This window comes from Anopheles aquasalis, chromosome 3 (genome assembly GCF_943734665.1).
Source record: "Anopheles aquasalis chromosome 3, idAnoAquaMG_Q_19, whole genome shotgun sequence".
Taxonomy (NCBI): domain Eukaryota; kingdom Metazoa; phylum Arthropoda; class Insecta; order Diptera; family Culicidae; genus Anopheles; species Anopheles aquasalis.
This window is the reverse complement of record NC_064878.1, coordinates 43,364,064-43,379,063: the sequence shown is the minus strand read 5'-3', so window position 1 is coordinate 43,379,063 and position 15,000 is coordinate 43,364,064. Positions and strand designations below refer to the sequence as shown.

General features: G+C 47.3%; 8 protein-coding genes across 8 annotated transcripts in view; 6 read left to right on the top strand and 2 right to left on the bottom strand.

Annotated features, from left to right (window-relative positions):
- The first annotated feature begins 671 nt into the window (after positions 1-671).
- On the top strand, positions 672-2,112 carry LOC126575219 (endocuticle structural glycoprotein ABD-5-like). Its single transcript, XM_050235802.1, has 3 exons — positions 672-802; positions 1,656-1,771; positions 1,856-2,112. Exons 1-3 carry the CDS (start codon positions 791-793, stop codon positions 2,037-2,039), a joined length of 312 nt encoding a protein of 103 aa, XP_050091759.1. The 5' UTR covers positions 672-790; the 3' UTR covers positions 2,040-2,112.
- A 1,235-nt stretch (positions 2,113-3,347) lies between these two features.
- On the bottom strand, positions 3,348-4,380 carry LOC126576677 (cuticle protein CP14.6-like). The gene is made up of 2 exons (XM_050237983.1): positions 4,251-4,380; positions 3,348-3,736 (listed from the first exon to the last, which is right to left on the bottom strand). Exons 1-2 carry the CDS (start codon positions 4,378-4,380, stop codon positions 3,348-3,350), a joined length of 519 nt encoding a protein of 172 aa, XP_050093940.1.
- A 1,384-nt stretch (positions 4,381-5,764) lies between these two features.
- Positions 5,765-6,310, top strand: LOC126576302 (flexible cuticle protein 12-like). Its single transcript, XM_050237517.1, has 3 exons — positions 5,765-5,773; positions 5,850-5,977; positions 6,047-6,310. The coding sequence occupies exons 1-3, from the start codon at positions 5,765-5,767 to the stop codon at positions 6,303-6,305; spliced, it is 396 nt and encodes a 131-aa protein (XP_050093474.1). The 3' UTR covers positions 6,306-6,310.
- Positions 6,311-6,615: 305 nt separating this feature from the next.
- LOC126576211 (larval cuticle protein 65Ag1-like) lies at positions 6,616-7,587 on the top strand. Its single transcript, XM_050237388.1, has 3 exons — positions 6,616-6,736; positions 6,807-6,925; positions 6,992-7,587. Exons 1-3 carry the CDS (start codon positions 6,728-6,730, stop codon positions 7,242-7,244), a joined length of 381 nt encoding a protein of 126 aa, XP_050093345.1. The 5' UTR covers positions 6,616-6,727; the 3' UTR covers positions 7,245-7,587.
- Positions 7,588-8,642: 1,055 nt separating this feature from the next.
- Positions 8,643-9,299, bottom strand: LOC126574042 (larval cuticle protein 65Ag1-like). The gene is made up of 2 exons (XM_050233974.1): positions 9,157-9,299; positions 8,643-9,077 (listed from the first exon to the last, which is right to left on the bottom strand). Exons 1-2 carry the CDS (start codon positions 9,297-9,299, stop codon positions 8,837-8,839), a joined length of 384 nt encoding a protein of 127 aa, XP_050089931.1. The 3' UTR covers positions 8,643-8,836.
- Positions 9,300-12,607: 3,308 nt separating this feature from the next.
- LOC126574043 (flexible cuticle protein 12-like) lies at positions 12,608-13,297 on the top strand. The gene is made up of 3 exons (XM_050233975.1): positions 12,608-12,701; positions 12,760-12,890; positions 12,965-13,297. The coding sequence occupies exons 1-3, from the start codon at positions 12,693-12,695 to the stop codon at positions 13,149-13,151; spliced, it is 327 nt and encodes a 108-aa protein (XP_050089932.1). The 5' UTR covers positions 12,608-12,692; the 3' UTR covers positions 13,152-13,297.
- Positions 13,298-13,400: 103 nt separating this feature from the next.
- Positions 13,401-14,223, top strand: LOC126574044 (larval cuticle protein 65Ag1-like). Its single transcript, XM_050233976.1, has one exon. The coding sequence runs from the start codon at positions 13,850-13,852 to the stop codon at positions 14,168-14,170; it is 321 nt and encodes a 106-aa protein (XP_050089933.1). The 5' UTR covers positions 13,401-13,849; the 3' UTR covers positions 14,171-14,223.
- A 662-nt stretch (positions 14,224-14,885) lies between these two features.
- Positions 14,886-15,000, top strand: part of LOC126575561 (endocuticle structural glycoprotein ABD-5-like) — a 460-nt gene continuing 345 nt past the window's right edge. Inside the window, exon 1 of the mRNA XM_050236314.1 lies at positions 14,886-15,000. This exon is cut by the window's right edge and continues 345 nt beyond it. Coding sequence (XP_050092271.1) covers positions 14,939-15,000 — 62 coding nt within the window. The 5' untranslated portion in view covers positions 14,886-14,938.

The following is a 15,000-nucleotide window of genomic DNA, read 5'->3' as shown; positions in this document are numbered from 1 at the left end:
AAGCGATAGCCAAAAATTCATGAAACCGGATAAACCTTCAATTAATGCATTGTCTTCTATTATAAACCTGATAACGGAGTCTAAATCATCAGAACTAGAACATTGCTCTCTAGCAAACCGATCGCTTTCATCTTGTAGCATCTGGCAACTCATCAAAAAACCATGCTCATCCATGTTCCTCCAAACGGATCGCGCTACCGCTTAACCACCGTCCTCCAACTCTGACCCCGTTGGCCGTCAAGCATCGCCGTGCGTGGTCCTGGCACGACGACGACGGCAAACGACGTGATCATCGCGCGCAGCATTCGGTCATCCCTTCTTGCCACCCAAAAAACATGCAAAGCCTAATACTGCTGCTGGTGATGCTGCTACTGATGCTGCGGCGGGGGTCATCGCGTTGGCCCATAGACGACACATCCGAAGACGACATACGTTCGCACGCACGCACAAACACATCACATACAAATATGCAAACGAGCACTAGCACCCGAGCACGTGATAAATGGTGCCGATTGCGGCCATGTCATCTGTGCTCCCCTCCAACGCCCGGAGGTGATCATTCCCGGTATCTCTTCCGTCCCGTTTCATACGTCAGCTTATTGGCCGTTTGTGCGATGCGGTGGTATAAAAGGAGTTGGTAAGCATCTTCTGCGTTTATTATTCTGTCCGCGCAAACGTACGCAAGTGCGCCTAGCAGTCAGCACAGTCTCAGCATCGCGCTTTCGCTAGCAACGACGTAGCAAGGATCAGCTCGTTTATCGTGCCCGTAGGATCGCCAAAAGTCTGCAAAATGAAGCACGTGGTGAGTTGAGTTGCACGTGAAGGCAGTGTATATTGTAATGGAGTGTACGTTGGTCATTGCTGTGCAGTGAGTGGTTCGAGTAGTGAGTTTAGCAAAGTTTGGTGCATTATATATGCATTATGGTACCAAAATATGTGCAAGGCCTTTGTTGTACAAAGAGATGGTTGTGCAAAAAAAGAATAAATCTAAAATATTTGACTCGTGGTTTAAAATTCGAATATAACAAAGTTACAGTGAATTTTCAAGAGAAACATTAGAGCTCTTAAGCCTTAGAAGCGAAGATATAATTGTTAATGTAATCTGTGTTTGTTTTGTTCGGAAAGGTTGAAAAGGCTTCTTCTCACAAACATCGTTCCGATTAGTATTATTGCTAATTAGAAAGTTTGCTATCTTTTAAGTTTACAATATCTTAAAATATCTTCATTTCACCAAAAGTATAAACAGTTAATTTAATTTAGTTTAAAAAAATGGAAAAGCCACAAGCTTAGAACAACACGTAAAATGAAACAACTGACAGCCAATGAATAATGCAGAGGATAAATGCAAAATGTTAGAATCCGGGATCAACAGAAAATCCAAAGTTATGCCCTGTCTGGATCATTGCTGCGCCATGTTTCGGCGGCCGCTTGCGACGCATCTTCCTACACAAGTCGTTCGGTCGTTCTTGTAAACATAAATTAGACTTATCGCAACATATTTTGGCACTATCCCGGGGCGCATCTTTTTCGGCGCCCAAACGGCGCTTGGCTGGAGAATGGCTAGAAAACATTGCCCATAAGGCTTATAGCGCCCGGCATCACACTTAAAACTCTCTTCATCTGCATTTTATATTTTAAAACCCGATTTCGCCTAGATCGCAATCTTCGTGGCTCTGGCCGTGGTTAGCTGCGTCATCGCTCGCCCACAGGAAGAGGTTCAGCTAGTGCAGTTCACCAATGACAACAACGTCGATGGAAGCTACCAGTTTGCGTAAGTCTCACATTCGCCTTCATGCGGTTGGTCCGCATAAGATCTCTTGTTAATGTTCTACCTTAAAACCCCTCTAATTGACAGCTACGAGCAGAGCGATGGCCAGAAGCGCGAAGAGCAGGGAGAGTTCAAGCAGGTCGAAGGTGCCGAAGAGCCATCGTTGTCAGTGAAGGGATCGTACGAGTACACCGATCCGACCGGCCAGCGATACCGCGTGGACTATGTTGCTGACGAGAAGGGATACCGTCCGACTGTTACCAAGCTGTAAGCAGCAAGTGTTCTGCGTGAAGCCATCGGCAGGGAATACAGCGAGATTTTGTCCAATCCAAAATGAAATTGCATTAAAGACTCAATTGTAAAACAATAGGACCGGTGCTGGTCTTCTTTCTACGTTTATTCGATATCACAAACAGTCGTTGGATTATTTAGAAAGTACCACGTGGGTGGATGAAACTCATTCAAAATTACAAAAATTCTGAAAGTATGCAACCAACCTGGAGTGGAGAGCAACCTCTACAAGGCTTCAACGCGTGATCGTGAACGAATTGATAGCGTTCGGGCGTTCCACAGAGATCGTAAGGAATTGCGAGTTTTATAGCAAAAGCTCGGATGCGCGAGAAAGCATAAAACGGACACCCAGCGACGACAAATCAGCGGCAACAGGGTTTTCTTCGTTTGAACGATTCGTTGACGCTGTACGATTCGTTTCTTACTCGATGATCGCCGCCAATACAAGAAGCTTTTAGTCAAATTTGTCAACCAAACAATGCACCTTCACTGAGTCATGGTACTTTCAATTCAAACATTAAACAATCAAAGGACAATTTGAAATTATCTCGTTTTCCTCAACAATTTATCTATGCGTTCTAATTTTTGCTGCGTATCATTGAATCAGCTTAAATCTATCCTTTGAATGACGAGAAAACGGAGCATTTATTTAGAAAATCATCTTAATTCTGTAGATAGTGAAGTGAAGTTCAGTGAGGAAAGAATTAAGGAAATCACCTTTATCGTGAAAAATAGCTAAACTCGCAATCTGCGGCAACGCTGGAAACCTTATGCCAACCGAAAGAGCGAAACTGAAGCTGACCGGTGAGCGGGTTCGTCGCTTATGTCGCTGTCTTTTGGTTTACAGTTGGCAATACATTTTACATTGCACGAAGGATATGTTCCTACATTGGCCTAATTGACATAACTTTCGGTATGATTTGAATCAAAATGATGAATTATTCTATACATTATTCATGAAAACTGCAGGATTGACATTGGATGCAGTTAAAAAATGAGTTTGAAACAGATGTTTGGCTTAGGAACAAGTGGAGCATCCTTTGGTAGATCTACAACAAACTCTACTCATTAAGCGAACTCGATCACTTCCTACACGGTATGTCTCCCGTTTCGTCATAATAAAGTATGTAAACATAACTCTTTCGTGGTATTGATCATGCAGATTAGACAAAATTGCAGAATTCTTCTATCGCTCATCAGGTTGCAAAAGGAATTTTCAGTTTGATACCGAAATTCGCTTTATTTTAAAGGAACATTCTACACATCTTTCGGCTCAATGATCACTTATTTAACCGACGAGGGAGAGCAGCACGGCGTTGGGAATCGGAGCAAACCCTATGGGTGGTGGCTTAGTGACAATACGATAACCGTTCTCATCGGACTCATAGTTGTACTCGTAGGTCTTTCCATCTGGACCTTCGTATCCGTACACCCCGGACACCGTCAGCACTCCCGTTTCCGGATTGATGACACCCTGCTCCTCCCGGTATTGACCGTCTTTCGTTTTGTACGCAAAGTTGTAGCCATTCTCGTCTTGATTGTTCTCGAAGAAAATCAAATTTTCGTCCAAATCTCTGACCGGAGCTGCCCGTACGCCCCGCTCAACGGCAGCAAGGACGCCGATCACAATCAGAAGGCCGAACGTAGGCACACGCTGTGGAACAAATATGGAAGAAACTTAAAAACAACGCACAAACACAAGATTCAACCGATCGATCGTTCGATTGCTTACCATCTTCACCGATTGTTGTGATGCGACAACGACCAACGCTGGACACGATATGCCGATCGAAAGAGCGAAGAGCCTAACTGAAGCTGACCGGTGAGCGGGTTCGTCGCTTAAGATGCTGTCTTTTGGTTTACGCATTCACCTCCGGCCGGCCTGCGACCTAAACCAGATGCTTTGAAGACGCTAATGAAGGTCATTTGTAGTCGTGGTACGGGTTTATAGGAAATAAAGAGTTTACATTCGCAAATGATCGTAGCATATAATTAAAAAAAAATTAAATTAAATTAATTATCATTCCGAAAGTAGCTAGCTTATAAGCGCGCGAAAGCAGATGCGTATCTAAAATATCTTTAGACAAGGCCCGCGGAAGAACAGGTTTCTAGATGAGGTTCTGCTGCTTCATGCCGCGTTATTTCCGCTCGATCGGATGATACAGATTCGTCGCCCAAATTGGTGCAAAACGTGCGTTCCGTTTGCTCTCCGGTGTTCGCGTTTCGGAAGCTACAAAGTCATCGATAGAGATGCGTGGAATGATTTTGCCCTTGAAAAAGTAGACATCGAGCAGATTGGGCAAGGCTAGAGGTGTGCTCATTATTAATTTTGCTATGCTCATTATTATGCTATTAGCACAACATCGTAGGGTATTCTCTGGCCATTTTCTGATCGCTTTAAAATTGCACGATGCACTGAGTTATGTATGACGCGTTTTTAATCGCGATGATTTATATTTTATAAGCATATCTGAAAAAATTATATAAAATATTAATGCCTTATAGTAATTTCAAAAATCTATACCATAAATTAGACCTTAATCAGAATAAATGACCCAAACAAAGATATCATTGAGATACATATGCACAACTCTACTATCGAAATGGGCCTGATTTATTCTCTATTGTATCAATGATCAGTGACACCAGCACCAAGGGCGGAACAAAATAAATTCCGTGATAGTATGCCAGTATCGGTTGACGGTTTTTTTGGGAAATGGTATGTTGGGAAAGAAGGTTAACGTGCTGGAGCTGCAATATTCCGCGTGTAGCATGATTCTAGTTCTTTTACTCCTCGTGTCAAGCGTTCGCTTCATGAAACCATTTGTATTTCCTTGCTGTTTAAGTGCATTCGAGCATTTAAATAAGCTATCTGGTAACATATAAATTGGCTTAAGTGCTCTTAGCTGTTTGTTTTGTTGCGACAAATTTACTACCGGTAGTTTCAGATTGCTACAAATCAACCATTAGCATCTGCAGCCAAATCGAATAAAATGGACAGGAGGATCACGGCAAACAGTACAGCAATCCCGTACAGCTACTGAAAGGAAGCATTCACGAATACAGTTGATAAATCTTCGAATAATGCTTTTGAAGTTTGTTGGCACAAATTATACGATTTTTTTGTTCTCATCTTCAATTATCTATTTCATTAATAATATAGAGTGTTGTATAACTGTGAATATAGCATCCTGTCTGATACAAAACCTAATAGAGATTAACACGCATTAACGCGCAAGCCGCGTGATCGTGAGAGGCAACCTAAAACAACTTGTCACCTTTTCTGACTGTCAAGAGATTATCTCTGACCAACTTTGACGAGCGCTGAGAGCAGCACCCCATGACGAACTCACTTTCACTGATGGATCATGTCTTTTATTTTAGGGGGGAAACGAGGAATGATGCCAAATATAAAAAAAAACCCACCAGAAAACCCCCACGACAGATTTTGAGGCTTGTATTTCATTCAAACAACTTAACATGGTGGAGATACCATCACCTCAGTATTCCCGCTTAACATTTAGCGAACAGAGCAACTTTTGCAGCCGCAGCAGTCGACTCCCGATTGACGGTGGCCGTGTCTTTTTCTGTTTGCCTATCATCCACGGAGGGACGCACATGTTCAGCGAACCTCGCAGCGTTTGAGCATCTAAACCGCTCGCCGATAGTCAGTCGTAACCGGGAAACTGCCGTCAACAGGTCAACATGAGGAAGGTAACAAGCGCTGAATGATGAAGATGCATCTGGCGAACACTCGGTGACTCCGTCGTTATTTCTTTCTGTTCCGTAGGAGCTAGTGTACGGTGTCCTGTGTCTGCTGGTGTGGCTCAACAGAATCATCGCACGTCCGGCTGCGACCGTTGATAGCAATTTGGACTTTTTAGAGCTCGCAAGCGAACCACAAGGACAAGCATTCTCGTAAGTTAAGCCTCCTTCAACCTGGTGCGAACTGAACTCACCGACCGGACGACTGTCCTCTGTCCCCAGATATCGAACCAAAGATGGTCAGTGGCGCGATGAGACGATACGGTGGAACGATGGGAAGCTGGTGGTCACGGGCTGGTACCGGTACACCGGTCCCGATGGTGTTCAGTATCAGGTGAAGTACGTGGCGGACGAAAACGGATTCCAACCACTGGGAGTCCATCTGCCCGGTGCCAATCTGACGGATACGGATGCGTTCAGCGTACTGTCTCCGCTGACCGATGGTATCTCGCGGAAAGTGTTACTGTCGTTAATCGGGTAGAAGTAGTGTAGATGATCATGATCCGATCATTACCGGTATTGACGCTAGACAGACGAAGTAGATGTAAATCCTCTGTGTTAAGGTGTTAACTGTAGCTGATGTAAGAAGAAGCTGACTTTACGAGGATCAACAAACAACCAAACCTGTTTTAACCCACCGCCCAACGTAGACGACAGTGTTGCCACAAATAAAACCCTCCGAGCCACCAGATTAATGATGTCGACCTCGGAGAGGCCTTTCGGGCGCTGCTGATGCTGATGCCCATCTCCCCTAAACTTTCACGTGCTAATCAACATATAACGGTCCGCATCGGGTCCCCGAGTTCCTTCGGATGCGCTACGCTGTGTCGCGATTTTTGCAGAAACATTTCGGCTCTCGAACCGGCAACAGCTCTGTCGCACGCACGTCTACGCGGAACGAAAATGGTTAAGGTAATTTAAATTAAAACCAGTTTGTGTGGAACTTATCACATTAATTTTTCGCATAAATTCCCTTTTCCAGAGTGCTTTGTTGCTACTGACACTAGGTGCTGCGGCTGTGATCGCCGCACCGATCGATGGCGAATCTGACGAACTGGTTCGATACGAAAACATCCAAAACAGCGACGGATACAAATTCTCGTAAGTAGCTTCCTGTGGAACACACGGTGCAGTTACAATAACGACCTCTTTCTTCAACACTCGTAGCTACTTGACCAAAGATGGACAGGAACGGGAAGAAACCGGTCGAATTGATCCCACGACGGGTGTGGTGCGCGTTAGCGGTTGGTACAGTTACAGGACATCAAACGGAGATACGTATCGGGTTGATTATGAGGCGGATGAGAATGGATATCGGGCGAAGGAAGCGGAGGGTGCAGTGATTTCTATTCAGGCTTTGCCGAAGCCCGTTTCTGCGCAAGGATTGAAAGAAACGGTGCTGCTGTCGCTGGTAGGATAAGGCACGAATTTCGAGGCTTCGCAAAATCGTTCAAGAGAACGTTAATGTGAGTAGTTTTATCAGGTGCCCTGTTATTTATTTAAAGTGGAGGTTTAAGAGATTTATTCTGGAACGTCATGGCTATCAATTATATTAGAAAACGAGGTAGTAGAAAGCATAAAGGCGTTGCGTTAGAGGGAAACATCATCAGTAGAATAGTTCGTTATATACTCCAATCATAACATTAATCTTGAAGTAAGAAATACAGCACCAGTAGTGTACTGCAAAACTGTACCATCTACAAGCGAAGGTTTTTTCTATTGATGTGACAAAAAAATAGTTTTAAAAGTGATCGTACAGTATACGAACCAACACATACGATAATCTTAACAACCATTATTGCTGATTTTTGCTCTCTTTATGATTTAATGCTTTTACATGGTTAATAAACGTTTCAAGGATTTTTCTGACACACGATAAATGACAGCTCGGTATAAATTTATCAACTAATCATTCATACAACAAGTGTGCAAATTAATTGTGGCTTAAGTTTCGAAACAAGTGGTACACATTAGAAATAAAATGCGTTGGGTGAATGTTTGATTTGGGTGGAATAGCACAAGCGACTATTGTTCATGCTCTTCAACATTAAATCATTCATCAGCCCATAATTCGTAACGTTAAGATGTCCAGAAATAGTATCGCAAAATACCTTAAAAAAGAAAGAAAGGGTTCGAAAAGATAAAAATCAAATTGAAAGAATAGCAAGCCGTATTGCCACTCAAACGATTAAAGAAGAATCATTTTCAGGTCGAATCATGCAATATTTACTTCATCCTGAGCATAACACTCTATTCTTTCATTTACCATTCAAAAAATAGGACAGATAAAGACAAAGAGATGCTTTGCTTGATCAATAGTGATCACTGGGATACTATGAGTTTCTCTTATAAGAGGTTAACGGTGAATATTGAGCACTGTGTTAACATGCTAAACGGTCGTATCGACTTGTCCAAGAGGTCACTTGAAAATGTGCACCATTGTTTTGCCACCAGTACACATATTTGAGCTACCATAGCACGAAATGGCAGTACTCCTCGTGTATTTTTGGACGATGGCCTTTCGGCAGTCTCTCTGCGGCCTTGAGCATGCAAACATTCCATATGAGAACCCTAGAAATTCCAGTCGGTCACACAAAAATTGGTTGAAAAAGGACGATCCACAATTCTTTTTAAATTCACAATGGCTATGGTATTTTGAAGAATAAGAGACTAAAAAATAAGCAAAGTATTGACTAGCTCAAAGAAGCGCTTCGCCGAAATGTTTTCATTTACCGTTTCAACACCACAGCTCGCCCAAAAACAAACACATCGAAAAAATATAAAACTGTTTCTTAAATGCGATGTCATTTACGACCATTTTTAATTTCGTTCAATAAACTTAACGTAAAGATGATTTTTTTACAGCATTTACAAAAATTGCATTCTTTTTTGCCTAATCCTAGTTCGATCTTGGAAACATGGCAGTTAGTATTGAGCACAGTCATCGTTCAGCTCTGCCGCTCCTTCTGTTGCGCTGAGAGAGCGAGTAGTTTCATCCCTCACCTACAAGCCTCAACCCATAAGCAACGACAGCAATGCCTTCTTCTTTGCCCCAGAATCCCAGGAACTGCTGCGGCTGCTGACAGTCCGGGCTCGGTAACCATTCTTGCCGCTCGTGTACATCACCATCACCTCCGTACCGTCCTTGCTCGTGAATCTGTAGCGTCCCATCGTCATCAGCTCCTCGTCCGGTGTGCCAATGTTCACCAGCATTCCCACTTCCTCCCGGTACTGTCCATCATCCGTTTCGTACCTTTTTTCGAAAAGAAAATGTCATGAAATACAAGTGATGTCCGTGATTCCGGTGGCGTGCCGAGCCACGTTCTACTCACATAAAGCGATACATTTCGCGCATCTGGACACTCTCGTAGTTGACCAGCAACGCCTCCGAGTCCTCGGCTGGTGCGGCCGATACCATACTAACCCACAACAACAAACTGACGGCGATCGTTGTAGCTTCTCCAGTAAGCTTCATCGTGATACTGACTGCAAACGAATACTGATACTGAGAGCGAACCGTTCGCGTCTTAAGACGTCATTTGTTTGAATGCATCTATCGATCAACGCTTTTGCGATGGCCTAACCACCTCGCACAACGCAAGCATACAGCCAGTTGAGTGCCAAAACCAGACGATCAGCCGCATGCCAGAGTCGCGCAGGCAGGCATCCCCTGGGCGCAGTTGTTGTGCCGATGGTCAACCGAGGAGTGGCTGATCCTTGCTTCAAGGTGATTCTGTGCGGTATTTTTAGCATTTCATTTTTCTCCGCTGGTAGCGGACGCAGCTTTTATCTGCACCTGAGTCTCATATATAGATCCATTGAATATTCATGCAATCAACCCAGCGATGATTTGTCCACCAACGACGCAGTCGAGTCGAGTAAGTCGGCAAAGCGAGCAAGAAGTTGGAATTCGTTGGACAGACAATGGAACCGAACCTGAACCGAACACATTCCATCCATTCGAGGCTAGAGATCAGCCAGATCAGCATGCGCATCTTGCGTGTTATTCAACGACGACGCTAAACAGTATGCTAAGCAGGCGCCATCGTCGTTTGGTCTTGATAAGAGATTTAAGCGAGCGCAGGCATTACGCAAGCCGCAGCCGCAGTGCTGGTGGGCGTTTGGAATGTATCGGACTCTCGTGGAACAAACCGTGGACCATCGCGTATCCCGGAAGCACAGCGAAGGATTCGGTTTGTTCTGAAGTTCTCCGAAGGTCTGCGACCCTTGTGCGGTTCTTCTGCAGCTTCCAGCTTGTCCAATCCAGTTCTGTGGCCATTGGCGTGACGCGATGACGCTAGGATGGCAACCGAAAACGATGGGTACAGGATGATGTAACCCCCGTTGCACCTTCGACGACAACGACCACGACGATATGAGGACATCAGCGACGCAGTCGTCGGTTTACGCGCCAACCCTCTTCTGGAATTAATATTTAGATGACGCCGGAGCACGAAACGATGGGTGGAACCGCGTGCTGTGTGCGTTTTGTGACCTGGCACCCCCACCTGGCTGGCACGACGCATCGCTTCGCCTCAGACTTCAGACGATGTCAAATCGTGCCCCCGTCTGCCTTGCGAAACAGGCTCGTTTTGAGGGGGAAGATGCGATGCGAGTGTCCTTCTCTCCAGAGAAGAAGAAGAAGAAGAGGAGAAGAGACGAAAACACACGCGGAGGTCCCCCCATGAAGTCAATCCAGGGTGACGGTGCCGCGAGATGTAGGTCGCCGCTGCTTGAAGCCACAGTAAACGTCCAAATTGTCCGCTGGAAGGCAGGTTAATCCCAAACGCCACCATCGCCGCCACGGTAGAGGCCAACGATGCACGCTGACATAATCGATGCATCACCAAGCGACCGGGCTGGCGGTGATGATGATGATGATGATGACGACGAGATTATCGGCGAAGAGTGTTTGCCGGGGAGATTATCGGTCCTCCATCAGGCGGCCACCGCCGCCAATGTCATCGTGGCGATCCCAAATTTGGACGATGATCGAACGCAGCTGGTTGGAAAGAGATTGAAGAGGAGCATCCTTCGATCAACAGGTTGCCATGGTAACGTCCTTCAACGCTGTGTTCCAGAATGTTTGCCCAAAAATGGGGAAGAGGATCCCGGATCGTCTACATCGTAGCACCGGGGGACCTCGTAGCACACTAGTTCGGGTGCCGAGTAGCGACTAGCGGAGACAACTTCTCTGCGACAAGCCTCAGTAACATGCGACGGATTGTGTGGCGTTTTTCTTTTTTTTCGTAAGCCATCCTTATGCATAAATTAATACTAAAATGTGACTTATGAGCAGGCGCAGCAGTACGAGTAGCGAGCGAGTGTTGGGAGCAGGTTTCTCGTGGCCTGATGCCGAGACGACTTGCCCTGCCAGTGTGTGTGCGCGGCTGGAGAAAGATGAAGAAGCTACTTTCAAGGTTAACCAGCTGCTTGCAGGCCCTCCCTTGGTTTGTGAATGGCCGTCGCTTCTGCCGCCTCGAACCACTCTCTCGCTCGCTCTGTCAGTCGCACACACGGCGAAAGGCTGTGCTCTTTAGGATTCCACCACCACCATCACCATATCACGCCGTGGCGGCGCGGGGAGTCTGCTACACTAGACTCCTTTTGCTTCCTCCCGGGGGCCGGTTTTTTGGGGCCAGCCAGGCGACAGTCGACGCTCGACTAAAACGTTTATAGCGCTGAGTAGGAGGATAACATGAATTTCGATTGCTAGGAGCGTTCTGCCTCACGGAGAGCGCGCGGCGTGTCGCCAAATGTCAAACGATCGAACCCGGCGCTCCTAATGATAGTGAAATGATGCGAGGAGATACAACAATTTACCTGACTTTTGACGCAGCGACGCACGTTACGTCGACAACATTAAATCAACCACTTATCGGGGGTGGCCATCGTCCAGTGGCCATAAATCGCTTTGTTTGCAAAACGGAATCAACGATTCGATTCCGCGAATCATTGTTTGGCACATGAAACATGCGACATTTTCTCGTTCCGTGCATTGCTCGTTAACGGCAGTACTCTCCCCCCAAGGCATTGGTGCTCTTGAACTGCGCACGATAAACAGATGGAGTACGCAAACCTTCCCCAACCTCCCCAAAAATGGCCATCGCTTGGCCTGTACGGGAGCACAAGCAATACAAACAACAAGAGCTCAAGAGGCATGCGGTTGCATGCGGTTGTTGTCACGCAAAAAGGGGGGCGATCGCAAAGTCGTCGCCACCGCCGCCAGTCCATCACTTAACGGTACATCAAAGAAGGCCATTAATCATGAGGAGAAGCCGAGGGACGGCGCGTGTGCGTGCGTCTGTGGCGCATCATCATCCCCGATGACCCCGTAGGAACCACAGCACCGTTGAAAGTGAAACCAGACCACCGGGAAACGAGAGCGAAAGTGACTCACCTCAGGAGTGGCGGTCGCGGCAGCATCTCGAGTAGCATCCGCGGTGGTTCTAAGTGTGCGGAAGCCGTTCCGTGACCACAATTTAACGGTTTTACCCTTGCGATGGCACGCAACGTGGGGATCTGGTCGTTGGAATCGACCCCCAGGGAAAACTGGTTACCACCTACCGCGTGGGGCGACGGCTGGTCGATGATGATCGATCGACAATTGGATACTGGCTCCCGGGTGTTCTCGGCCAGCCCCCCCCCCCCCCCCCCCCCCCCGGACCAGTTCGTTGGGCGTGAATGCCGTGCACAATCACGCCGTGTGCACGTAGAGATGACACGCGTTCTGATGTTCCGTATAAAAGACGTCGCTAATTACCTTCGGCTTTGTTAGTCGTGTTATCTCATCGAGCAACCACGCCTCGTCTCTGCTACGCCACGTATTTGCGTAATCACTCCGGCGAACACAAACCGTACAGAAAGGATGAAGATGGTAAGGATCCCGGGGACCTTTCAGTTCACGTAAGAGTATCACTCTGTATTGTTTGCAGCTTCTGGGACTAGTGACGCTGAGCGTAGTGGTGGTGGCTGCCATTTTGGGAGCACCACTCGATGATCCCCGGACTGCCGAGATCCTGCGGTACGACAGTGAAAACATTGGCATCGATGGATATCGCTTCGAGTAAGCTACTTACGATCTTTGGTCCTTGGTTTCCATTTTGACCAGACCGCATGTATTCCGGTATTCCATTCCAGATTCGAAACCAGCGACGGCACAGCTCGCCGCGAAGAAGCGGAACTGCGCAATGCCGGCACAGAGAACGAAGCGATCGTTGTTCGAGGTTCCTACTCCTATACCGGGCCCGATGGTACGGTCTACGTGATCAACTACGTGGCGGACGAGAACGGATTCCAGCCGGAAGGAGCCCACATCCCAAAGTGATCCCGACATTGGTGAATCCCGGCCGATCCCGTCTGGTGTTAAGTGAATGAGTGAGGATAACAAATCATTCGCTTAAAACTGTTAACAATCGTTGGCCGCCTGGCTTTACTCTTTGATCCGAATGCACCTCCGAAAGGTTAAACAGTCCGTGGTCGTCTTGTTCGTCACCTCTTTTGAAGTTCAAAGTTCAGGCGATCAAGTTACTCTCGTTCTTATTAGAAGATAATGAAGCCGGCCGAGCGTCGACATAAACCAGATGTTCTTCTTCGGTTTCTCTTTCACTTCCAAACCGTCAAACTAGGCCAGACCCCTAGCTGGCTGGCTGGCTGGCGGACCGGATTAAGATGCACCGATGTCCGATCATTCTAACAACCCCCCCGAGGGGACCGGTTTCACCCCTTCCATGTGATAACGATTCAAATGAGCAACAGCATCGCGAAAAGGTGACAAAAGGATGACCGCACCACATTCGGCCGGGTTCTGGTTCTTGGTCGAAACTGAAAATGACCTGATTTGCATGGGGGACATTTGCGATGCGGTCACAGGCCGCCCGCGCAGGTATAAAAGCTCCGACCCCCAAGCCATCAGCAGTCAGTCAGAGTGTTGTGCGCGAATTTGCCAAAACGCCGAGGATCACAACAAGTCTCCATAGCCTCCCGGCAGCCTAGCAGGAACGGAAGGATACCAGAATCATCAGAATGAAGACTACGTCGGTGTGCCTGCTTGTTGCGGTGTTTGTTGTGGCCGCCGTTGCCATCCCGGTGCCGGATAAGAACGCCGAGACGCTCCGATACGACAACGATGTCAACGTGGACAGCTACAACTATCAGTACGAGACGAGCAACGGAATTTCGGCCCAGGAAGCGGGAGAATTGAAGGCAACCGGTGGTGAAGCGTCGGCCCTTTCGGTCCGTGGTACCTTCAGCTTTACCGCCGACGATGGCCAGGTGTACACCGTCAACTATATCGCCGACGAGAATGGTTTCCGCCCGGAAGGAGATCATCTTCCGAAGGAATAGAAAGGGCCACTAGAACCATCCTTCAGCTGGCTAAACTGTAAATAAATGTAACGTTTGGACCTTGAAATTACGCATCCGTTATGTCGGTTAGTCGGTCGAGTGGATCATTCGCACCTTCCTGGTGGCCGTCGATGACCATGCAGATGAATCGGATGCCAGTGTTCGATGGATTGTGACATTTGTTCCCGGTGGGTGTCCTCCTAATGTCCCTGCCTTCAGCAGCACCTTTCTTCAGCAAATGTTTCCCAAAAATGGCCACCATCAGCTTCCTTTCGCGTGCTGGATTGGTGACAAATTTGTCGCCAATCGCACCACTGTCGCCGCTTTACGATATGATGACCCTCGCGAATCTCGCGAACCATCGACCGACCGATGACAGCCGGTGTCTGTTGTGTAGCCGCCGGGTCAGGGGCGCACACACGGCAGTTGGAAAGTGCACCTTCCCAAAACCCAATCAGATGCTGAATGGCTTTAAACTTGACATTCACTTTGCGCCACCGAAACTGCGCCTTCCTTCTTAGTGCGTACCGTACCAGACTTGAGTCGTCACGTTGCCCTCGCACTACCGGTACTTCCTTCCTATTCTACTCGCCCCCCAGGGGAGGCCACCGGGGACGACCCTTTCTTCCCTGACAGTATGTCGCGCCAAGCAGGGGCCGGTTTGGTATAAAAAGCTGCCACCGATGTCACCGAAGGCATCAGTTTGCAAATTCAATCCGTACTCTCCGTGAGCCAACCGAGAAACCGCAGTATTAACGTCGGCGCATCATGCAGACTTCAACGATCGTTCTGTTGGTGGGATTCGTGGCCGCTGCGGGCGTGCTGGCGGC